General features: G+C 45.2%; 1 protein-coding gene across 1 annotated transcript in view; it reads left to right on the forward strand.

The window, feature by feature from the left end:
- Nucleotides 1-10: 10 nt before the first annotated feature.
- Nucleotides 11-25,397, forward strand: part of Shb (SH2 domain containing adaptor protein B) — a 133,329-nt gene continuing 107,942 nt past the window's right edge. Inside the window, exon 1 of the mRNA XM_004631826.3 lies at nt 11-1,308. Within this exon, the coding sequence (XP_004631883.2) occupies nt 601-1,308 (708 nt within the window). The 5' untranslated portion in view covers nt 11-600. The remainder of the gene's footprint in view (nt 1,309-25,397) is intronic.

The following is a 25,397-nucleotide window of genomic DNA, read 5'->3' on the forward strand; positions in this document are numbered from 1 at the left end:
CAGGGCGGGCTCTGGCGGCGAGTGTCACACGCGCGGGGGTCGGGAGGCGGCGGCAGCGGCTGCGTTAGGCGCCGCCGGGACGGGGACAGGCGCGCGGGTTCGGGCGGGCGCCGGCTGCCTCCCTCGCGAGCTCTCCAGCCCGCTCTCCCGCCGGCGGAGCCTGGCTCGCTCCAGCGCTCTTGGAGGGGAAGGACAGAAGCAGAGGACGCCAAGTTCCCGAGCAGCCGCGGGTCCTGGCCGAGGCGGAGGCTGCCGCTCCGACGGGGCAGGCAGGAGCGCGCTCCGCGGCGGGGCGCTAGGCTCTCTCGGCGGTCGCGGGCTGGGACCCTATGAGACGCGCTGACGAGGGGCTCGAGACCCGAAGCCCAGGAGGCGCGCGGCGGAGGCGGAAAGCAGCGCTGCAGCCGCTGGGGTCCGAGGGCGGCCGGCAGGAGGCGGCGGCGGCGAAGGCTAGAACTTGAACTTGGCGTCTAGAGTGGGCGCCCCGGACGCCCCCCACCGGGGCCGGGGCGCCGAGGGACCTGGGTTGCAGCGTTGGCCCCCGAATGGCCGCGGCGGCGGACCGGGCTCCCGCGCCGCGGCCCTAGGCGGCCTCTCGCCATGGCCAAGTGGCTGAACAAATACTTCAGCTTGGGCAACAGCAAGACCAAGAGTCCCCCGCAGCCGCCGAGGCCAGACTACCGCGAGCAGCGGCGCCGGAGCGAGCGGCCCTCGCAGCCCCCCCAGGCCGTGCCGCAGGCCGCCTCGGCGTCCTGCGGTCCGGCGGCCGCCTCCTGCTTCTCGACCTCGTCGGGCTCGCTGCCCGACGAGAGCGGCAGCACGAGCGACCTCATCCGTGCCTACCGCGCGCAGAAGGAGCGCGACTTCGAGGACCCCTACAACGGGCCCGGCTCGTCGCTGCGCAAACTGCGCGCCATGTGCCGCCTGGACTACTGCGGCGGCAACGGGGAGCCCGGCGGGGGCCAGCGCGCCTTCTCGGCCTCGTCCGCGTCGGGCGCTGCCGGTTGCTGCTGTGCCTCCTCGGGCGCTGGCGCCGCCGCGTCTTCGTCGTCCTCCTCCGGCTCCCCGCACCTTTACCGCAGCAGCAGCGAGCGGCGGCCCGCCACGCCGGCTGAGGTGCGCTACATCTCCCCCAAACACCGACTCATCAAAGTAGAGAGCGTCGCCGTGGGCGGGGCCGCGGACCCCCCAGGAGGGTCCTGTTCGGGCGGCCGCACCTGGAGCCCGACGGCCTGTGGAAGCAAGAAACTACTCAACAAGTGCGCAGCCTCAGCCGCGGAGGAGAGCGGGGCTAGCAAGAAGGACAAGGTAAGCTGCTCCTGATCCCCATTCGAGGTTCCACAGCCTTTGTGGGCGCGGGGAAACCGAGGCACCCTTCGGGATCCCAGTCCTTACATCAACTTCGGCCTGGGACCCTGGGGTTAGGTCTCCTGAGCTGCCCCCACGTTTTGACCCCTTCCACACGCATTGCCCCAGATGGTTGCTCTGACTCGTCTCTAGCTGCTGCTTGCTGCTCCTAAAACGCCCCCTCTGTGCGCCCAGAGCTGGAGCGAAGAGCGCCCCGCCCAGCCTTGCCCAAGAAGGAGAGATCCAGCCAGCCCTTCCGGCTCCCGAGGAAAGTCGCAGAGCTGGGGCTGTCGCTAGCTTGAAAGAGCATTTACCCTCCCCTCCTCAAGTGTCCCTCCCCGTGCACACACACACACTCTCCGGATGAGAATAGGAACTGAGGTCCAGAGCTGGGCAGCGACTGGAGCGGTAGTACACAGTTTGGTTTCAGATCCCGACTGGCGCTCTCAGAATGGGTACATGTAAATCCTTCTGAAGGCCCTACGTCGCTGCCGGCTTTCCCAGCTGGGCAGCCTTTTGTACTGGAGCCGCACCGGGAACCCCGACGCGTGCTTTTCCGGTTGAAATGCTCTTATCCCCTAGAGCGCTCCTGAGGATCCAGGCTGGTTGGCCTGCCTCGCGCAGCAGGGGGTCTGCCTTTCTGGCTGGCGTTTTCCTTCCAGGCCCTGACCCGGCCCTACTGTTCCAGGAAGAGGGGGACTTTATGACAACCCCTTCTTAATTTATCAGGCCATCTTGATCTCCACCCCCGCCCTTTGAAGCAGGCCAGTTAATTACAGACAGACCCAGCCTGGGCCCCCATCACACTCCAGAGACGTGCTCCCTTCCCCCATAAAATAATACTTGTTCTGTCTACTTCTGGTGGAAGGCAGTGTTTTGATTAAATCTGAGGCCCCGTGGGGGAGCTCACTTCTTAGGTCAGGGTTGTCTGGTTATCAGGCTCCTGCTCTCTTGTTCTTCCCTCATTCTTCTCCTAAAGGTAAACTTTTGCCTAGGCTTGGGTTGGGCCAGTCTGAGAATCGTGTTGGATGTCTCAACTGGAGAGAGACAGGCTCCCACCTGCCAGCTAGTGCTTGGAAAGATTTTTTTTTCCCGGAAAAAAAAAGAAAAAGAAGCCTTCCCTTAAATTTTTTTGGCCTGGCCCTTCTCCCAGATGTCCCGGAGTATCCTCTGCACTGCACAGACTGCCCCAGGTGGTGGCACATCACAGAAGCTTGGATTCTGGGCTCCCCTAGCATCCAGAATGCTGTACTGGGATAACAGCTAGGAACCACTGGGTCTGTGGGCTTGTGATTGATCGGGGAAGCACCTAGCAGTCTTAGAAATAGCCTACACTTGACTGGGAGAACCTGGAATTTTTGAGTTTGGAAGGCGGGGAGAGAGTCTGGAGAGATTAGCAGCTGGATGGCCTGCAGCCCACAGCCCCGTGGTTACCCACGACTCTCTCAAGTCAGCAGATCTGCCTTTCTCTTACATTGCTAGAGGTTCTGCTTGCTCACTTTTTAAGTCTTGCGGCTTTCAAAACTTTAATGAACATTTTCCCCTAATTACAATTAAGACTGTTTCAAATACTTAGGAATAATATGTTTTGTTGCTGGAATGTTAAGTGTATTTAAGACTTGGCTTCATTCCAGCACTAGATATATCTTGATCTCCTCTGGGCTCTCCCTTGTCAGGCACTGAAGTGGGACCCCCTTGCAGGGTTACTGTCAGCCATGAATGCTGTGAGCCAGCTCCTGTGCCATGATGAGTGTTGGTTGGACAGTCAGGGAGGGCACCCAGAAAGCAGGACCATTATCAAGGGGTGGGAGGAGGTGGTAAGCACTGGTCACTGGAGAAGAGAGCCTGATGCTTTAGGGAACTGCGGGTGAAGTCCTCTGTGGTTGGAATTGAGAGGTTAGATTTGGGCAGTTCTTTAATGGGACAGTAATGTCTGGGAGGGCCTTGTGAGCTTAGCTCCATGGGGAACCAGGGAATGGATTTAGCTGCTGGAGTGACATGATCAAACATGGCTTCTTAGAAATCATCTCTCTGGGCTGCTTTTCACCTCCTACATTGTGACTTTGGGCTCTTTGATCTTTTAAGAAGTTGTCTGTCTCTGGAAACAGGCACTGCAGTTACCAGATGTTTTTCTACCAAGGAGGAAAGGAGGCAGCTAGGGAGGGAGGAGGCAGCAAAGCAGGGTATGGAAGACCAGTACAGTAGTTGTTCACACACTTCACACCTGGAAGGCTGGTTAAACCTTGGACTGAAGGGCCCCCATCCCTGTCTGGCTCAATAAGTCTGTTGGGGAGGGGACTGAGAATTTGCATTTTGATGAGTTTCAGGGAGATTTTTGGCTGCTGGTCTTGGGGTCATTGTGGCTTCTCTCTCTTTAACCTTTCCTCTGGGTCTTCTGGCCAGAGTTCCTTGGGATGCAAACTCCAGATGCCCTGTCTCTGCCCTCTGTGCATGGCCACTTCCTGGTCCTTGGCCAACACCCCATACCCATCAGGTAGTCAGGAGGCAGTCTGGTTTTCACATTATTTCCAGCCAGACATCTATTGGAATGCAAGGAATATTGCAATCCAGGCCTTAACATCCCAGAGCTTTCCTTCTGCCTCCATCCATGGATCCAAGAAAACCCACTCTGGCACCACACTTAAAGGCCTTCAGCTGGCCCAGCTGGCTTTCATCATTAGTCCTTGGGGAACTGTGAGAGCCCATCAAATCTGGTGAATGCCCCCTAGAGACAGGCCCTTTTATTGGGGAGCGGGGGACAGTACTAGGGATCAAATTCAGGACCTTGCACTTGCCAGGCAGCCAGGCAGGCACTTATGCTGCCAAGCTATCTCCCCAGCCCTTGTGTTTGGTTTTAACTTCAGACCTGAGCTGAGGTTACTGTGGTGTGGAGTGGGAAGGTTTTAGTCAGTGAATCTTCCTTCCACTGTCTCCAGGCCACCTATATCCCAGTTTACTCTTAGGGTCACATCCTGCCTCCCTAAATACTTGTGCCTTTTTCTCTCCCACACTTAGGCATCCATCTGAGTCTTGGGGTGCATGCACACCTGGCCATATCCCGTCGCATCCCCACCAAGGATTGCATCCAATCTGGGGTTTTTTCCCTTTTAAATTGCCTTGAAAGAGCGATTGTTTTTACTGCGCTTTTTCTCTCGCAACATAACTTTGCCAACTTTTAGCCAGCTCTTTGTACTGAGAGGTATCTTGGTACAAGTACAAACCTGGAAGGAGGGAGGGAATGAAGCAGAACACTTGGCAGCTAGTAATCTTTGGCCTGAGCCTCTAGAGGGGACTGGAATATATTTTCTATACAAGTTTGTGATATATAATGGATAGTCATCTGAGGGAGTTGGTATATGTACATATACATCTTAATCTGATACATGTTTTCATCATTTGTTTCCCTTTTCTTTTTGGTACTGGGAATCAAACCTGGGACCTTGTGCTTGCCAGGCAGGTAATTACCACTGAAATATGTTCCTAACTGATTGTTTTTAGCTTGAGATTTTGGAGAGTTCTTCATCTAGAAGTGGCTTTGAGTTGAATGTAGAGATAAAAGTGGAATTTTGTGCAGGAGAAGAGGTGACTGTAGGTTGTAGAAATGGGTGTATATCAGGTTGTGTGTACATGTGTGTGTAAGTGGATGCACATGCTTGGAGGGTTTGTGTATATGAATATACATAAAACTCCAGTGTAGGACACATGCTTGGGAAACAGCTTTTGTGCTTGGGAATAAGAGATGACAATGTGAGAGAGGTAAAGGCTGACATTTAACCCCCACAGGGGAATCCAAAAACCAGTGAGTCAGGAGTAGTGTGCTCACAACCATGGTTGAGGAGCATCCTGTGTTATAAACAGCTTCTAAAATCTGAGGGAAACAGGGCTAGAGATAGGAGGCAGTTGTACCTCAGGTGAGAGATGGTGAGGGCCTGAGCTCCTGGAAAAAAAGGGATGTTAAGTAGAAATAATATTCCTTTAAGTTGTGCTTTTTAGAAAATGATGACAGAAATGGCCAGTTGCTTGGTGACTCTACTTTGGGGCAGCTAAACATTACTCATTTATGTTTTCTGTTCAGAAAGTCTTCTTTTGCCATAATTAAGTAAATGTTTGGCCACAACTGAGAAAGTCAAGATGTGTAATGACATCAGTTTTCCTTTCTTTTTTTCTTTTTTTAAGTGAACTTAGGACAGGGTCTACAGGGTGTACAGGGTCTCACTACACGGATAGGACTTGTAGTGATTCTCCTGTTTTCAACCTCCCAAGCGCTGAGATTACAGGCGCACACCACCATGCCCAGTCTCAGTCGTTGTCTCAGCGTGCCTGGCGGGCAGGGCTGGCACGGTACACTGGGGATCAAACTCCGGGTGTTGTACTTTGCCTAAGCAAGTGCTTTAGTCCGCTGAGCTATCTGGCTGGCCCTTTTCCTGGGTTTTTAATACATATTAATATCTACCAACATGATATTTTATCACCATCCACAGTATTTGTTTTTTGGGGGTGTTTTTGTTATGGTACTGGGAATCGAACTCAGGGCTTTGCACTTATCCAGCAAGCACAGTCGCTGAACTGTGTCCCTGGCACCACAGTATTGAGTTAAACCATTTTCCATACTATGAAGTGTTATGGCTTATGTCCACATGCCCCTCAAAGCTTTCTGCAGTCATAGGTTGGGCTTTTCAAAGGTGGCTGGAACTAGAGTGTGTGATGCTAGGATTCAGGATGTGATGCTGAGATGGATTCGTGGAGTGATGCAGATCAAAGAATGTTTGAAAAAAAAATCAAATGGGGGTCATTCCCTAACAATACAGCGTAACTACTGGATACATAGCATTCACATTTTTTAGTTATTGTAAGTAATCTAGAGATAGTTGAAAGTATATGGGAGGATATGTGTGTGTGTGTATATATATATATATATATATATATTATATATATCTATATAATACATATATATATATATATATATATATTGCAAATACTATGTCATTTTATGAACAGGACTTGCGGATCCTTGGATTTTGATATCCAGGGAGGGTTCAGTGTTCAATGAGCATCAAAAAATGATCATGTTAGCTTTATATCACAACTTGAGGTAAGCCAAAAGAGCTATGTACGAAAAGAGCTGGGGGAGGTCTGGACACTGGCACGTAGAGCAGGGCTGTCAGGTGAAGGTGACATCTGAGCTGACTCTGATAGGAGTGGAAATCCCAAGGCAAAGAAAAGGGAAAGAGGGCCTGGGGGCTTGTGAGAGAGAGAGGTGGCAAGCCCAGCAGGCCGGCAGTGGGATGTGGGTTACAGAAGGAGTTTGGAGTACACAAAGGGAAGAATGAGTATTGCCTTGCTGGGGAGTTGTGACTTGCTATTTGGTCCTCTTCACAGAAAATCATTGATGTCAGGCTTGATGGATACCAGTCAGATATGATCTGTCAGTCATCACCATTTGATTAACAGCCACATATGCCAGTTCAGCTACTGTCCTTTTCGCAAAGATTGGGACCAGGACCAGGGAGATGGCTCAGTGGAATAAGTGCTTCCCTGGCAAGTGCAAGTGCCTGAGTTCAATCCCCGAAAAAAAAAAAAAAAAAAAGATTGGGACCAAATTTGAGAGCTGTGATTTGCCTGGGAATCTTTTTGCCTCTTAAGTCCTATCCCTTGAAAAATATGTGTGGGAGAAAAGGTGCATAGCAAATCCAGATTTCCCTATTAAGTCCCCAGAAAGGAAACATTAGGCTTAAGGCTTCATTCTGACCACTTCATCCTGTAACTTTCAGTCATACTGGTGTCTGCATTCTGTGCCAGCTATTGCTATGTGACAAACCACCCCAGACTCAGGTTTTTTATTTTTTTGGGTATCGGAACTTGAACTCAGGACCTTGTTCTTACTAGGTAGGCAGTCTGGCCACTGAGCAGCCCCAGATTCAGGTTTTAAACCAAAGATCAGCTGACTTCTCTTAAAGGGCTAGGTACAGAGAGCTGATGGTATGTGGGCCAGATGGTCTCCATTACACTTGCTCAGCTCCACTGTTGGAGCTTGAAGGACAGTGGGTTAGTAAGGCTAAGCTCTGTTCCAATAAAGCTTTATTTATAAAAATAGGCAGCTGGCTGCCGTGTGGGCTGCAGTTTTCAACACAGGCTTTACAATAAGCTTTTATTGTGTAGTCATTTTGAGCAGCTTTCCTCATCTCAGCTGGGCTTGCTCAGGCCTGCTGATCCTGACTGGGCTTTCTACGTGTTTGGTTGGTTGGTTCGGATGGCCTTGGGCTGTGACAGTTCACTTCTGTTCCAAGTGGTCCCTCATCCAACATGTATTCATGTGATGGTTGTGGGAGTCCCCAAAAGCATAGAGGCCCGTAACATTTCTTGAGGTTGGTAACCTGCACTGTCCCTTATGCTGTCTGCTGTTGGCCAAAGCAAATTTCAGTTTGAGGCTAGGATTTAAGGAGAGAGGAAGAGCTGTAAAGTCCCATGGCAGGGCACAAAGACACAAGCCATTAAGTAGAGCCTTCGAGGGGACCTGGCCCTAGCTCAGTTCTTGGGGCCGGGGAGATGGCTCAGTGGAATAAGCGCTTCCCTAGCAAGTGCAAGTGTCTGAGTTCAATCCCCGGTTCCGCCAAAAAAAAAAAAAAAAGTAGAGCCTTTGATGCTGTCATCTAAGGCATATAGTATTATCCTGTCTTATGGATAAAGAAACTGGTTTAAAGATGTTAATGATATACACAGCTACCAAGTAATGGAATAAAGGTCACCTTTGTTTAGTCTGAGTCCATAACCTGTATGTTTTTTACTGATTTGTTCCCATTGTTTTCCACATTTTAAACTGAGGTAGAAGAGTCAGGCACAGTGACACATGCCTGTAATATCAGCACCCAGGAGACTGAGGTAGGAGGATGGCGAGCTTGAGGCTACTGTGGGATATGTAGTGAGTTGAGGTTGGCTTGAGCTACATCATGAGACCCTATTTCAAAAAAGATAGGTGTAGAAAGGCCCTAGTGTTTGCTGAGCTATGTGCTTTAAGCTTCTTCTCTCCTGTGCTTAATATTTCACTTCTCTCATCCCTCTGGCTAATTCCCCCTTTCAGTCTGGGCTTCAGTGTCCCTAGAAAGGCCCCAGAGCTGCTTTTCTCTTTCTTTGCATCTGCCTTGAGTTCCATAAAAAAGATGTTAATGCAGCACTTAAATTATTTTATAGAGAAATTCTGTGCACAGAATTGGCATATCCCAAAGGACAGCTGCATAAAATGTGTGTCATGTAACTGTCTCGTCTTCTCATTCCAACCCCAAGCATTCCTCCCTCCAAGGACTGGCCTTGCTGCATGTACTCTTTTAAAGAAAATGCAAACACACAAAAAAATCCCAAAAAACAAAAACAACAACAACAACAACAACAACAACAACAACAAAAAACTGGTGGTGCCTTGGTCCTTAGCCGAGAGGAACTTTAGTTTCCTAGAAGGAGATCGGGTGACCATCTGGTCTAGTCTGACAACCTCAGAACATGACTGATTACCCCAGGACTTAACCTGCATGACTTGACCCCATTCTCTCCCTGCCTCCAAAGCATTTCTGAGCCATAAAATTGGGTTTAAAGGGCAAATCTGAAACAGGTGTGGTTTCCTTCAGTCATTCAGCAAAGCCCTCCCCTGGGTGAGTCAAAGGAGTGGCCTGTGGGGAAGGTTAGATCAGGTTTGGCTGAGAACAGTGATGGTGAATGTTTTAAAGCATTCAGTGATAACAAATAGCCTCCTGCAGCACATGTGTCTTTTGGTTTACCACCACTGCAGGAGATTTAGGCTTTGCAACCAAGAGCTGAGCAGCTGGCCTCATGCCCCACTGGCTTGGTGGGGCTGAGGTATGTGGCTGGGCTGCATTTCCTACAGGACAGAAACAGGCTGCAGTGGGCTCTGACTTTTTTTTTTTTTTTTTTTTTAAGACAGTCTCTTGCTAGTAGTCCAGGCTGGACTTGAACTTGTGATCCCTCTGTATTAGTCTTCCCAGTGCTGGGTTACAGGAATGTATCACAAGGCCTGGCTGGTATCTGACTTCTTAACTTCTTTTTTTTTCTTCTCTGTATTTAGGACAGGGTCTCCAGGGTCTTACTATGTAGACCAGACTTGTAGTGATTCTGTTTTCAGCCTCCCAAATGCTGGGATTACAGGCATCACGCCCAGTCTCAATCCCCATTGCCGCATGCCCTGCAGGTGGGGCTGGGATAGAACACCAGCTGCTTCGCTCTGCCTAAGATGCTTTTAGTCCGCTGAGTTATCAGGCTGGCTGAGTTATCAGGCTGGCGCTACTGACTTCTTAACTTCTGTTTGGTCTATGTTGACTGAGGAATTGCTGCATCCAAGCCACTTTCAGGCAACAGTAATGAACCAGGAGCTAGGAATTCCCTGTCCCTGAGGAGTTATGCTCTCATGACAGACACAAGAACCAAAGCCGAAACATGGACCTATATGGCAGAATTTATATACAGAGCGTGTGGGTGACTGAGATACATTCTGACATTAGAGGCTGTTTATGGCAAGGCCTTGGTTTCATGGAGCCAAAGGAGAAGTGGAGTGAGGAAGAAGTTTATTTTAATTGAGGCAATTTAAGGGGCTCTTCTTTCTTCTTGAAGGAAGAGCATTGGAATAAAGGAACAGAAATCCCTTGAATTAAGGAAACTTTCACAATAATGTTAGCTAATACATTTTTTAAAGCAAGCACTATGTGGTTTTATGTGTACTGTTTTACTTCACAGTCCTTTAATGTAAATGATGATCTTAATTTCTTTTTTACTCAGGAGGAAAAAAACTGAGGCATAGAAAAGTTCCGTAACTTGTCTGAGTAAGTGGCCAATAAGTGGCAGAAATGAGATTTGAAACTGGATCCAGAGTATGTTTTGAATTACTGTCATATCACCTCAAGTCGCACAGTCTCATGCCTTGATTTCCTTAGCCTTAGTTTTAACTTGCCTTAGTCTTTCTGTCAGGATAGACATGGTAGCACACACTTATCCTGCTAGCACTAAAGGTGGTTGAGGCCTGGGCAGTTTAGTGAGACTGTCTCGAAATGAAAAAGGTTCAGTGTAAAGTGACCCAGGTTTAATCCCCAGTACCAGGAAAAACAGTCTATTGGCATTGTAAGAGTGATTCTTTTTTTTTTTTTTTTCTTTAAAGAGTGATTCATTTCTGTATTTATATAAGTATTCCTCGGTTTGAAGGATGTTTTTCTTTTTTTTAGTTCTGGAGATTGAGCAACATTCTCAGCCTTTTAATTTTGTATTTTGAAAACAGTTTTGCTAAGTTGAGCCCAAGTTGGGCTCAAACCTGTGGTGTTCCTGCTTCAGCTTCTTAGAGTGCTGAGATTACAGGCATGGGCCATCATGCTTCCTTTGAAGGGCATTTTTTTCACATGTAATTAGCTTTGCTTTTTAGAGGTACTCAGAGGAAATCACCCTTGTACCACTTCCAGGTGGAGAAACAACAGGCTCAGAGAGAGGAGTGGAGTTTGCCCTGCTTCAGGACAGGTTCGGGCCAAGCCGGCAGCCTGGCTGGTGTTCTGAGCCCAGTGCCCTTTGGGCTGAGGTGGTATGGAGGTGGTGTGGCAAGAGCTTCAGTCCACAGGAAGGGTGATAGCCTGATTGATTTCCGTTTCTTTCTGTTTTGACTCTCAGATACTTTGCTGAGACTATTAAGGCACATGGACAGAGGACCTTGCTTCCATAATGGAATTTTCCTTATCTTCCTGTTTGGTATTTTCCAGTAATATTTCTATTAATGTTTCACTTTCAGAGGCACAAACTTCCTGAGCATTTTGAGCTTTTCAATTGCTGAGCCAGGAAGAACTGAATTTGCCTTTCAGTCATTTAGTTCCTTTCCATTTTCTCCAAGGAGAACTGCCTCTGGCTTTCCCATTATGCTGAAAAGGAAGGATCTTGGAAGTGGGTCTAGTGTATGGAGAGAGAGTTAGTCAGGACCCTGGAGGATGACTCAGCCCAGTGTTTTCCAAGCAACACTTAAGAGTAATGATCAGGAAAAAAAAAGAGTAATGATCAGAAAGGAGCTTTCAGAGCTGAGGAGTGAAGTGATTTAACAGGTAGGGTGGCTCCTGTGGGCTGTGACTTTTGGATTGGACCTCCAGAGCCCATGCCAAATCTTTTCTCTTTATTCATTCATTTATTCATTCAATATGCATTACTTAGGGCCTATTACTTACTGGGTACTGTTGTGTGTAGGTGCTGGGAATAGAGCAGTGAACCACACAATAAATTATGCTTCCCTGAGCTTATCCTCTCAAGGGAGAAGTCATGCTCCTAGGTCAGGATTGGTGACTGTGGAGAAGAGGATAAAGAGGTGAAGGTGGGCCCAAGTTTGAGAGGATGACATTTCCTTTGGGTGCTCAGGGAGGGCTTTGTTGAAGGCTGGTGTGGTGTGAGTCACAAGGCTCAGCAAGAAGAGAATTTCAGGCAGAAAGAGGAGCCAAGTGCCAGCCTGAGGCTTGGAGCATGACGGGTCATTCTAGGAGCAGCAGTGTAAGGTCTATATGACACGGGGGGGCGGGGGGGGGGCTGAGTAGGTGTTAGGCCTTGGCAGGGAAAATAAGGTCTTTTACTTGAACTCTGTGTAGGACCGAAGTCAGTAGGAAGGTTCTAATCTCAGGTTAGGGGAAGGGGACAAGAAGTCAGTGGAAAAGGCCCCTGCCTGCCACTGGTCTGGAGTCGGCTAATACTCCAAATTCAAGAGGCCACTTGCTTTGTTGTCTGGCTGAGCTGGGTACATGGAAGGGTGAAGGTGAGTGCCATAGTTAAATGTCCAGGGACACAATGGGCACTGCCACTTTTTTGCTAATCAGAGTGCTTCATTACTGAGCCATTGTTGATTATTGGGAAAGCTCCTCCCCTCCACGTGGGGCTCACAGGATGTGGGCTACAAGGAAGAGGCAGAGCTGGGAGAATGTACCTCTCTGGTTTTCTCCAGGCCATGGTGAAATTCAGCAAATGAAAATGGTCAGAAAGTTCTTTTTTTTTTTTTTTTTTCAGAAAGTTCTAAGCAGTGAGACTAAAGCATTTTGTTGGCTGTGCACTCTTAGAAAATCAGACAGCCCTATAATCCTTCTGATGCATTCCAAAGCTATAACATGTGATTTGGGGACCACGTGGCATTCAAAGAATGGTGCAGTCCCTACCTGCCCTTCTGTGTTTGCCAGCGTGAGTTGGCTGTGGTCTGAGGCAGTTCTCAGAAAGAGTCAGGCTTCGATTCTGAGGTCTACTTCTGTCTTCGTGGTAACTCTTTCCTCCCTTATTATAAGATTAAGTTTGGTGTAAAAAAATATAGATAAGCCAAACTAAGATAGAAACCAACCCTAACTGTATAATTCAGAAAAGCCACCATTAGTATCTTAGTATTTCTCCATCTCCCATCCATTTTCTTGCCACAAAAATTAAATATATTGTGCATTTTTTCCTTTTTGCTCAAAAACAGAATGATGTCTACATTATCTTTAGTATTAAACAGCAATCTAATGACAACATTGTGTTCTGTTTGCATATTTCAGCTCACTCATTTTCACTTAGTTCTATGATGAATACCTTTGTAACTTAATTCTTTAAAGAGGTCTATGATTACTTCCCTGGGATTGATATTGAGAATTGTTGGGTAAAATGGTAAAATTTTTTATATAGTCCATGTATTCAATGTATCAATAACTTGGTACATTAAAATTGTATTCTGGAAACTGGGGATTTTAATGTAGTCTGGTTTAACCTGCAATTTCTTGGGTTACTGGGCATATGTGCATTGAATACTTGTGTTGGTTTTTCCCTAGAATTGTTTACTAGTATCTTCTGCCATTGCTGCTGCAGAGGTTTTCTTTTCATTGGTCTGTAAGAACCAATTTGCCTGCCATTTTGGTTGCAGAATGTTTCTTAGAGCTTGCAACTCAGTTTTCAGTTTTGTGGCTCATGATTATTTTTGCTTACCATGAATTATTTTGTTTTAAATGAGGCCCAGTGTTCTTCATGATTTCTTGACTTTGTGCCTTAGAAAGTCTTTACCCTAGTATTTCTTTTAATGTATTTGGTACAGGGTCTCACTGTACAGCTCAGACTCAGTGATTCTCCTGTTTTCAGCCTCCCTAGTGCTGGGATTACAGGTGTATGCCACCACACCAGGACTTGACTCAGTGGCCCCCCTGGGTGGGGCCAGCAAGGTTTGTGGCACTAGGGATCTAACCCCAGTCCCTGCGCATGCCTAAGCAGGTGCTTAGTATGCTGAGCTATCTTGACAGACCTTTACTTTAGTATTGATTCCATATTTCCTTCTGATACTTTGATGGTTTCTTTTTACATCAGAGAATTTTTTTTTAAGTTGTATTTTTTTTTTTAAATTTTGTGCAGAGTCTCACTATGCAGCTCAATCTCATGCTGATCCTCCTGTTTTCAGCCTCCCCAGTGGTGGAATTACAGATGTGTGCCACCACGCCCAGACTCCATCAACTGGCTCAGTGCACATGGGGGTGGGGCTGGCATGACATGGTGCCAGGGATTGAGCCCCGGCCTCTGTGCTTGCCTAAGCAGGCGCTTAGTCCACTGAGCTATCTCGCTGACCCTTACACTGGAGAATTTTAATCTGTCTGTAGTTTGATTTATGGTACAAGGTAAGTTTTTTATTTAATTTTTTTCTGAATGGCTAGTTTGTTTTGGGACATCTCTTTGCTTGCCAGATCTTATATTTTTTTCAAGTGCCTTTTTAAACTAAACCATAGGGCTGGGGAGATAGCTCAGTAGAATAAGCGCTTGCCTGTCAAGCACAGGCAATCCCCAGTACTAAAAGAAACAACAACAACAAAGAACAACTAAACCATTGACTCTGTCTCTGCTTAGGTCTTACCAGTGATTATGTAATTCTGATATGATGATGAAGACTTGTCTGCTGGTACTCATGTGCCTGTTACATGTTTAACTCCTGCTACCTGAAGGAAGCAACCAAATATTAGCACTTTATTCTTAGTTGCCAAAGCTGATGCGGTGGTTGCGACTTGACCTGGGAGGAACTCCACTCTTGGTGGAGTCAGCTTCTCTACTGGGGCCTGGCTGCTTAGGTGCATGTGCTGTGGTCACTCACTGTCTACGCTGCCTGTGCGAAAGAGTCTGCTTCAGACTTTGCATAGTGACTTTGTGGAGAAAGAGATGTACCATTCGCATAACACATATCTGAGATGCCAGTCTTGTTTCAGCACTGGGTTGAGTCCTGCAGGATAATTGGACATGATTAAGCCCAGTTGTTCAAACTCAGAGCACAGGAGAGTATATTGGAAAGGCCTAGGAGTATTTTTATTGCAAGATAGAAAGAGTTCAGTGTTAGCACCGAGAGGCAGGTGAATTTCAGAAAGAAAAGTAGAGAAGAGAAGCATCTGAGCCCGACGTGGGTTCTGGCAATAGTAGCCTGTGATGGCTTGGAGAGAAGTGTTCAGATTAGAAGAATGGCAAAGATATGAAGGTGTGGCACGTGGGACTACACATCTTAGGTCACTCAAATTCATATTTTATTTATTTTGTGCTGGAGATTGAGCCCAGGGCTTTCTCTATGAGCTATATTCTCTGCTCTTTTTTTATTCTGAGACAGGGTATCTCTAAATTGCTGGAGTGATCCTCCTCCCTCAGCCTCCAAGAATGCTTGAATTACTAGTGTGTGCCAACACATCCAGCTACTTTAAGCCTTGCCTTTTTTTTTTTTTTTTTTTTTAACGTACCAAAGTCCAATTCAAGCAATATGAATTCAGAGTTCTTCCTGTCACCTAACCTTTTCTGTCCCCTTCAACTGAGGTGCCCTACATTTTCAATCAGTGAGAGACCCTTCTTTAATTGCTCTGGTCTGTTTTTCCTTTCCTGGCTTAGGCCGGTGTTGGAATTATATATTGTGCTGTATCTGCTGTGGGGAGTTTGTGATATTAACCAGTTGGTGCTGGAAGAATAGGTTAAATCCAGGAGTATTCATCAGGAATAAATACAGGAAAAGTATACTGGTTCTAAAGCTGGGGATCAGTGTGGCATTTCATGCCAGTGAGCCTTAGATCCAGCAGCACATTAGAGTCACCTGGAGAACATATTAAACTTTCAGTTTGTATGGTTCTCACCCCAAACTAAATTGCACTTACTCCCGCCGACACCTGCATTCCCCCCCACCCCTGCCTGCCTTGCCCTCAGGGCATGCTGAGACAGCAGTTGAGACTAGGAGTGGTCTCAGTAGAATAAGTGCTTGCCTGGCAAGCACAAGGGCCTGAGTTCAATCCCCAGTTCCGCAAAAGAGAGAGAGAGAGAGAGACTGACTGCGAGTGGTGACATGCACCTGTAATCCCAGCCCTTGGGGGGCTGTAAACAGGCGGATCACTATGAGTCTAATCTAATAGTGAGACCCTGAACACCCTGTAGACCCTTCCCTAAAAATACAAAAAAAAAAAAAAATGCACTTACTGAAGATGAAGCCTGGGTGTCAGTATTTTTGCAACTCCCCAGATGACTGAGACCTACCTACAGACAAGGCTGAAATCTGAACCTGGGGGAGATCTTCCAATCTGACCCTCTTCTACCCATGTTTGAAAACTTTATTGACCAAAAGATTTGTCATCCACCACCTAGGCCAGCCACCTTTGCATAGCTGAGGTAGGAAATGTGTTCTGTTGTTTAATCCAATTTAGTACAAGTTCATTGGACCTCCATGGGCTAAACTCTCTGTAGTCTACTGCTGCCTTGGTGTGTCTGTGAGGTCAAGTAGAACAAGTCTGATCTTACCTCTCCCACATAACAACCCTCAGGTATGTGATACCTTCCAAGGCAGAATGCAGTTGCAGGCTATACATTGCCCCACAAGGTCAGGTTCCTAGCCTGGGTACCAACTACCAAGGACCCCTTAGTAGCATAAGAATGGAGCCCTGGATAGAATATAGGCCCAGGAGCATCTTGTGGATCAGAAGTGACTACAGGAACAAGTTCTGGTTGAGTACACTGTACAGACACAATTGATAGGAACATGGTTATATTTATTGGTAGATTGAAGGGAGGAGTTTTTTTGTTTTGTTTTGTTTTTGTTTTTGTTTTTGTTTTTGTTTAGTACAGGGTCTACAGGATCCATAGGGTCCCACTACACAGACTGGACTTGTAGTGATCCTCCTGTTTTTCAGCCTCCCAAGTGCTGAGATTACAGGCATGCACTACCATGCCCAGGGGTGACAGAGCCAGCACAGCAGGCCAGAAATCGAAACCCCGGCCCTGCCTGTCTAAGCATGCACATTAATCCACTGAGCTATTTGGCCAGCTCTGAGGAGAGAAGTTTTTGCAGCGAGAGGGCAAAAGTAGGCAGGACTAGATCTCCAGGGAAGCATGTGGGATCCACCATCCAGGAAGTCAGTCCTCTGTAAGCAGCAAGTAAAGCAGAACTTAATGGCTGAGAGTGACATGTGTCAGAGGCTGGGCATTCTATCCTTGTGGGGCTAGCCAGCAAGGTCACACATCACAGGTGCCCAGAGCTGATGATCCAAACATGGCACCACTATAACAGTGTTCCACTGTGGTGGCAAGAAAGGAGCACTGGCTTTATACCCAAAGTCCTGACCTCACATCCTAGCCTTAGTGCTTTGAAGCTTTTGTATGGGCTGTGGGACAAGCCATTCTCTGAGCCTCCTAGCCATCTGGGTGCAATGATGGGTGAGTTTTTCTCACCACTTTTTCCTCAAGCCATAGATCACACTTTCCATGTGTGATCCCTGCAATAGATCTTTGTAGTGGGGTCATGAAAATGCCTTTATTAAAAATAGCAAAAAACATTTGGGAGATGAGGTCCTGGGGAAGGAAGTAGAGTGGCCATTGTGAGGATTAAATAAAATTACTTACCTCAGTGGTAGAGCACATTGCCTGGCCTGTGAAGAACTTTTATCCATGTTTCTTTGTGGTACTAGTGATGGAAAGGAGAGGCACACTGTTACATCTCCAGCTCTTTTCATTTTTGTTTTGAGACAGTCTGAGTTGCCTGGACTGTCCTCAGATTTGCAGTCCTCGTGCCCCAGCCTCTGGAGTAGCAAGAGGAGCCCAGCTCCTACACCACCTTTTCCACAAGTCCTTCCCTGGTGGTCTAGTGCAGCAATAGCCTGACAAAATGTGTAAAAAGAGCGCATAGGCCAAACTAGACACTTTACCAATGATAGCCACAGCTTCTAAATGGCTCGAACGTATGTGCTACTTGTGTGGTATGAGTGATTTTTGTACTATGGCCACAGCTGTGGTACATCTCAGTCCACCTTTAAACTTTGGGCTTCCCTAGCCACAGTAAAACTAGGGATGTCACCTTTAAAAAGTGATGCTCATATCTGGTGGATCAGTTTGTGGTGGCTGCACACTTCCCTGCAGCTGGAGAATAAAGTTCTCCCTGGGATCCCCACTGCATTCTAAGAGGTGTTCTATACTCTGTACTAGGAATTGAACACAAGGGCTTTCCGAACTGGGGATATAGCTCACTGGCATAAGCGCCTGCCTGGCAAGCACAAGGTCCCAAGTTCAGTCCTCAGTAAGGCTTTGCACTAAGCAACATTCCTCCCACACCTTCTTCAGACATAGTCTCACAAAGTTACTCATACTGGGTTGAACTTGAACTTGTAGTTCTGCCTCAGATTTCCAAGATGCTGGGAATATGGGCATGCACCAACATACCCTGCTTGTAAGAGCTTTCTGTATTGTAATTCATTGATCTCCACAGCATCCCTTAGGAGAAAAGTTAGTCTAACTGACAGGTGGAGCTGGAGCTGGAGATCAACCCCAGGCAGTTAGTGTGGCTCCTGTGTCTGCCTTTGACCTCTGTGCTGCACAAGTGCATAGGATTGTGACAGAGGACAGGTCTGTGTCACCCAGTGGACCCAGAAGCATGAGGCCAGAGCCATTTAGAAGCTGTGGCTATCATTGAAAAAGTGTCTGGTTTGGCCTATGCATTCTTTTATGCATTTTGTCAGGCTATTGCTGCAATGGACCACCAGGGAAGGACTTGCGGAGAAGATGGTATAGGAGCCAGGCTTTCATGGACAGAGAAGACTTGTTTAAAAGACTAGTGAATATGAAGATGTTATCCTGGGAGGGGACTCTGAATGGTCCTGCGTGGCTGATTCTGGAATGGAAGCTGGGACTAGGTGTCCAAAGGCTGTCAGGACCGTGTCACAGAGTTTGGTTTTTGTTCTGTGGATGTTAACAGTAAAAGATGTTGGAGCAAAGGAGTGACAGAGTCAGTTCTATGCTTTAGGAGAACCTGTGTGTCAGCAGCTTAGGAAGATGGGGTGGAGGGAGGGGATGCTTACATGGAGCTGGGAGCTGGGGACCCAGTTAGGGAGTAATCAGATGCTGTAGGCAGGGGCAGTATGCAGCTGAGTGACTACTCAGGCAGCTCTCTGGCACCTGTTCAATGAAGGAAAATGGACCGAGTGCCTGTCAAGCAATAGATTTTTCTGGGTTGCTGCTGTCAGTAGCAAAGATGCTATCTCTGAGAGTCTGTTAAGTTAGCCTATTGCCAGAGTATTTGTCTATATTCTGTTAAAGGAGAGGGAGCACACACTGGGCCCTTAGACAGAGTCAGGTGGAGGTACTGATACGATGAGGGCAGCTGAGTGAAAGAGGCCCTGTGTAAATCTGATGACTCATCTCTACAGAAAGAGCAGGAAAGGACAGAGCCACCTACCAGCTCATCCCCAGGGGCCTCAGGAAATGGGAGCTGATGGTACATTGAAGAGCTACTCCCTAACCTTGCCTGGGAGGTTCTGGGTGGCTCTGTTCTCCCCTCTGACAGTACTGCCCCAAGTAAGAGACATTCCAAGATAGAGACCATAGTGACCACTAGAAGGACACCATGGAGAAGCCACTGTTGTCATCATTGAGGTTTTTTGAAGAGAGGATACAGTGGGAACAGAGAGCAATAGGGCTCTGAGCCAATGCTGGTGAGTGGTCTTTGGATGATATCTTCTCAGGGGACAAACTCTTTGAGAGTAATTGCTTACAATCTTTGGGGTCCTTGAAGGGAAAGAAACATTGGCCTCATTGAAGATGTACAGTGGGCCCTGTCACAGAGCTTCCTGAGCATCCCTGACCAATTACTTAAGTCACCTGGATCACTCTGGCCGGCATGGCCCTTCACAAGGTTGGAGGAATGCTTTGTAAAGATCTAGGAATAGCACTGCTGTTGTTGGCTTCTTCTTAGTGAGCTTTTATGGGACCCTGGATCCTTCTAAAAGCCATCTGTGATGTGACTGCTAAGTGATAAGATGGTGTGAATCGGTGTCATCACTTCCTGTTCACCCACAGGACAGCTGTGAACATTGTGACAGCCTGGATTATATTCTCAGAACTCAGGCCCAAAAGTTGTATAAGTGCACACATTGAACCTAAGACATCTAAGGTCTCATCTACTTGCCCCTTGTTCCCACCCAAAGATTCAGATTTGCCATCACCTGGAGATGAAAGTTGCTATCTGACTTTGAAAAACCAGGGCATTTACCTTCATTCAAATAAGCCCTTTCAATGGAGGAGTCCTAAAGGTTATTAGACTTGAAGCTTCTGGTGGAAGTAGAAATTGCTGATAGTGACAGTTCAGAGGACTGCTGACAGAGCAGTTTCATTGCAGAGTTTGTAGTCCAGGGATGGAATGAAAGCACTTTCTTTTTCTTGTTTTTCTGTTGCTCTCAATTAAGAATGCCATTTATTTATTTATTTATTTATTTATTTATTTTTTTTTTTAATGACCCTTTAAGGAACAGTCCCAGCTGAGTGTTGTGGCCCACACCTGTAATCCCAGCATTCAGGAGGCTGAGGCAGGAGGATCATAGTGACTTTTGAGGCCAGGCTGAACTAGAGTGAGACTTTGTTTCAAAAAGTCAAAAAACAAAAAGGAATAGTTGTTCCAGAAAATATCTTATGGGGCTTTTGATGTCTTAGCTTTGGTGCTTTCTTGTGATTTTACCAGTTTCTCTGCAGACTAGCAAACATGTTGGAATATTAGATCACTTCAAGTTTAACAGTTGTAGTTCCACTTGTTTGTACTCAAACATTTTGTACCTTGAAAGTACATTTGAGCTGTGTGCTTTCTATTATTTAGAGAGTTACACTTGGACATTTCTGATGGCCGCCTTGATAGTTAATGAAAGGGACTTTACTTCTATAAGAGTACTGAGACAAAGCAAGAAGTTCATACGTTCTTGTGTATTGCTCAGACTTGATTAAAAAGGGAAAATTCGGGGTCAGAGGGATGGCTCAATGGAATAAGCGCTTCCCTGGCAAGCGCAAGGGCCTGAGTTCAATCTCCAGTTCCAATAAATAAATAAAGAAAGAAAGAAAGAAAGAAAGAAAGAAAGAAAGAAAGAAAGAAATTAGAGGTTCCCTGGTAAGAGGAGGCCTGGCTTCTTTAGAAAATCTGTTATTTGAATTTCAAAATCTTGTTTGATTGTAAAATCGAAAGTAGCCTTGTATCCACACTCAAAAAGTCAGCAACTGGGAAGTTAGAATCATTGTAAATCTATTCCTCTAGCCTCCAGATTATGACAGTTTCTTTCTTTGCTGAAAGACCATGTGAGCCCTTTTGGTGGAGGACTTGTTTTATTTTTTATTGTTTTGTTTTATGGTGTGGAGATCAAACCCAGGGCTTTGTACATGTTAGGCAAGTGTTCTCTGACTGAGCTATATCTCTGGGTCTTGGTGAAGGACTTCTGACATTTTCCAGCATTGGCCCACAGTTGAATGTTTAAAAGATTGACTGGCATTGACAGGTGGACTCAAAATCACAACGTGTGATTTTTGGGGTTGTAGCAAATCATATGTATTATAAATTGGCATATACTTGTTTAAAATTCCCCATAAAGAAAAAAAGAGGGAGAGCCAACAACAGAAAAATAAGAGGACATGGGCCGGGGAAATGGCTCAGTAGGATAAGTGCTTGACTGGCAAACGCAAGGATCTGAGTTCAATCCCTGGTTCCACAAAAAAAAAAAAAAAAAAGAGGACAAAGATAAGTCAATACGTATCAGTTATAACTGTCAATGTTAATGGCCTCAATTCACCAATCAAAAGATGCAGACTGACAGAATGGGTCAAGAAGCAAGATCCAACAATATGCTGCATACAAGAAACACATTTAATTAAAAAAGAAATTCATAAACTGAAAGGCAAAGGATGGAAAACAATACTCCGTTTGACAGGAACTCAGAAAAGAACAAAGTAGCTATTCATTTGCAGATAAAGTAAATTTCAGGCCAAGACTAAGAGATAAAGAAGATCAGCACATCCTTTACATCCTTGTAAAGGAAACAATCTAAGAGAAAGAGATAATAATTATAAATATATATACAACGAATACCAGTGCAGCCAACTAAATAAAACAAATATTGACAGGCATGAAAACTCAAATAAACACAAATACAGTTTATTGGAGGACCTCAATATCCCACTGTCACAAAAAAAGACAGATCAACTAGACAAAAAATCAACCATGAAATATTAGGACTGAACCAAGCTTTTTAACAAACGGACTTGATAGATGTCTACAGTGTTCTACCCTATGTCATAATACACATTCTTCTTAGCTGCACATGGAATGTTCTCCAAAATAAACCACATGCTAGCTTATAGAACATACGTAAGTAAATGCAAAGCAATTGAAATTATCCCATACATATTATCAGATTATAGTGTAATGAAATTGGAAATCAATGGCAAAAGAAACCCCAAGAACTTAGTAAACACATGGAAGTTAAATGACATCCTCCTGAATAACCAATGGGTCCCAGATGAAATTAAAGAAGAAATTAGACAGTTTCTACAATTATATGATAATGACAGGGCCGGCCAAATAGCTCAGTGGATTAAAGGGCCTGCAAGCAGGCACAGGAGCCGAGAGTTTGATCCCCAGGCCTACTGTGCTGGCCCCGCCCCTGGGGCACGCAGAGAGGGCAATTGAAACTGGGCGTGGTAGAATGCCCTTGTAACCCTGGTTTTGGGAGACTGGAAACAGGCGGATCACTGCGAGTCCGATGTAGTAGTGAGACCCTAAACACTCTGTAGACCCTTCCCCCCGCAAAAAAAAAAAAAAAAGATAATGACAATACGACATGCCAGAACTTATAGGACACAGTGAAAACAATCCCAAGAGGAAAAAATTATACCAGTGAATACTCACATCCATGAAAAAAGAGCAAGCACAAATAAACAATTTAGTGATGAACCTCAAACTTCTAGAAAAAGAGTTGGTTAAGCCAAAAGCTCATACAAGGGAGAAAATTATAAAGATCAGAGTAGAAATTAATGCATTGGAGACTAAAAAAATAATACAAAGAATCAGTGAATCAAAGAGTTGATTCTTTGAAAGATTAATAAAATCGACAAACCCTTATGAACTTTATCAAAAAGAAAGAAAAGACTTAAGAATACAATTAAGAAAGAAAAGAGTGAAATCACAACAGATCCTTCAGAAATCCAGAAGATCATCTATATCTACTTTGAAAACTTGTATTCTAATAAGATGGAAAATGCAGAAGAAATGGATAGATTCCTAGGTGCATATGAATTACCAATTACCAAAGCTAAATCAAGAAGATAAAAAAGTCTCAACAAACCAGTATTAATCAATGAAATCAAAGATATAATTAAAAAAGAAAACCCAAGGCCTTGACAAATTCACTGAATTCTACAATAAATTTAGAGAAGACCTGCACTACTACTTCTCAAACTCTTCAGAAAAATTGAAAGGGAAGCAGTACTCCCAAGTTTATTCCTGCAAGCAAACATTACCTGATACCAAAACTGGAAAAGGACCCAACTAAGAAAGAGAATTATAGGTCAGTCTCCCTAAGGAACATAGTAAATGCAAAAATCTTCATTAAGAAACTAGCACACAGAATACAGCAAATCATCAAGAAGATTATACACCATGACCAAGTGGGATTTATCCCATGAATGCAGAGATGGTTCAATATAGATAGATAGATAGATAGATAGATAGATAGATAGATAGATAGTATTTTAGGGAAAGGTCTATAGGGTATTCAGGGTCTCACTACTAGATCGGACTCATAGTGATATGCCTGTTTACAGTCTCCCAAGAGCTGGGATTACAGGTACGTGCCACCATGCCCAGTCTCAATTCCCATCTCAGTGTGCTTTAGGGGCAGGGCTGTCATGGCAGGCCCGGTGATTGAACCCCTGTCCCCTGGGTCTGCTTGCAGGTGCTTTAATCTGGTGAGCTATTTGGCTGGTCCTTTCAAAATACATAAACCAATAAATGTAATACACCATATTAACAGCCAACAACAAAAATCATGTAATCATCTCAACAGATGTAAAAAAAGGTTTTGGCTAAGTCCAGTACCCATTCATGATTTAAGAAGAAAAAAACCTACAAAAATTGAAATTGGTAGTCTTTATCCCAGTAAAAGCCATCTATGACAAACCAATAGCCAACATCATACTGAATGGACAAGAACTGAAAGCTTTCTAGAATAAGGAATAAGCCAAGGATGTCCATTCTTTCACCATGCTCTAAATTTGAAATTGATGGAAGCCCTAAATTATTGAAACAAACATTAAATCTGCTAGAAGATAAAATAGGTAAAACTTTTGAAGACATTGGTGTAAGCAAAGACTTTATGAATAAAACCTCAATGGCACAGGAACTATGGCAAAGAAATAAATCACTAGTATCTCATCTTATTAAAAAAAACTTTTGCATAGCAAGAGAAACCACCAACACAGTGAAAAAACAACTCACAATATGGGAAAAAGTGTTTGCCAGCTATTCCTCAGACAAAGGATTACTATTGAGAACATGTAAAGAACTCAAAAAAATCAGGCCTTCCTGATTTACAGATGCAGGGGCCAGGGAGATAGCTCAGTAGAGTAGCACTTGCCTGGTAAGCACAAGGGCCTGAGTTCAATCCCTGGTTCTGAGAAAAAAAAAAAAAAAATTACAGACTCAATCCAAAAATGGGCATCTGAGATAAATACACATTTCTCAGATGAAGAAATACAGTAAATCAATGTATAAAAGAATGTTCAACATCAAAGAATGACTATTATCAAGAAATCAACAAATAACATGCTGGAGGGGCTGTGCGGCAAATAGAACCCTTCTCAACTGTTGATGGGAGTGTAGACTGATGCACCCACTGTGGAGAGCCTCAGAAAAGTAGGATTGGATGTCCCATTTGGCCAAGCTATTCCCCTTCTGGGTATCTCCCCAGAAAGATTAAAAACATTGTACCACAGCAATATATGTGCACCCATGTTTATAATAGCATAATTTATAATAGCTAGATCTTAGAAACAACCCAAATGCCCATCAACTGAGGAATGGATAAAAAGATGTGGTCTTTTTATACAATAAAGTACTACTCAGACATAAAGAAAGATAAACTGGAGACTTTTATATGTAAATGGATGCAACTCAAGATCATACTCATAAGTGAAATAAACTAGATACAATGTTTACACATTGTGTTGTCTCCCTGGTGTGGGAAGCTGAAAGAGTAAATAAGATCCAAAATGTACAATAGATATCATAATATGGAGAGGGAGAGGGAAAGGGAAAGGGAGAGGCAGAAGGAGAGGGAGAGGTAGAGGGAGGGAGGGAGAAAGAAGAGAAGAGAAGAGAAGATAGTTATACTATCAATTTCTCTTAGATCATTGGAAAGTTTATGCTAATATTGTTTGGAAAATTAAATGCCAGTATCTTGTACTCTAACTAAAGAGAACAATATGCAAAATATTAACATTTGTTGCCCTTCTATTGTTTTGAATTTTTTTTTTTCTCTTTAAAGATAAAACATGCCCCTATAAAACCTGCTCTAATGCCTCCTTGATGCTAGTGAGGAAAGCTGTGTAGGGTAGTAAAGGAACTCTGCTCAGGTTAGTCTGGATTTAAAGTGACAATCTCTGTCCTTAGACAAGCCACTGGATCTCTTTGAGCCTCTTTTCCCATGTTTAAAATGAGGATACTTATCCTCATCCTTTGGTCCACTAAGAAGACATCTGTGAAAGGACTTTATAATCAATGTTGC

The sequence above is a fragment of the Octodon degus genome, unplaced genomic scaffold (assembly GCF_000260255.1).
Source record: "Octodon degus isolate 3935 unplaced genomic scaffold, OctDeg1.0 scaffold00045, whole genome shotgun sequence".
In the NCBI taxonomy this organism is placed as follows: domain Eukaryota; kingdom Metazoa; phylum Chordata; class Mammalia; order Rodentia; family Octodontidae; genus Octodon; species Octodon degus.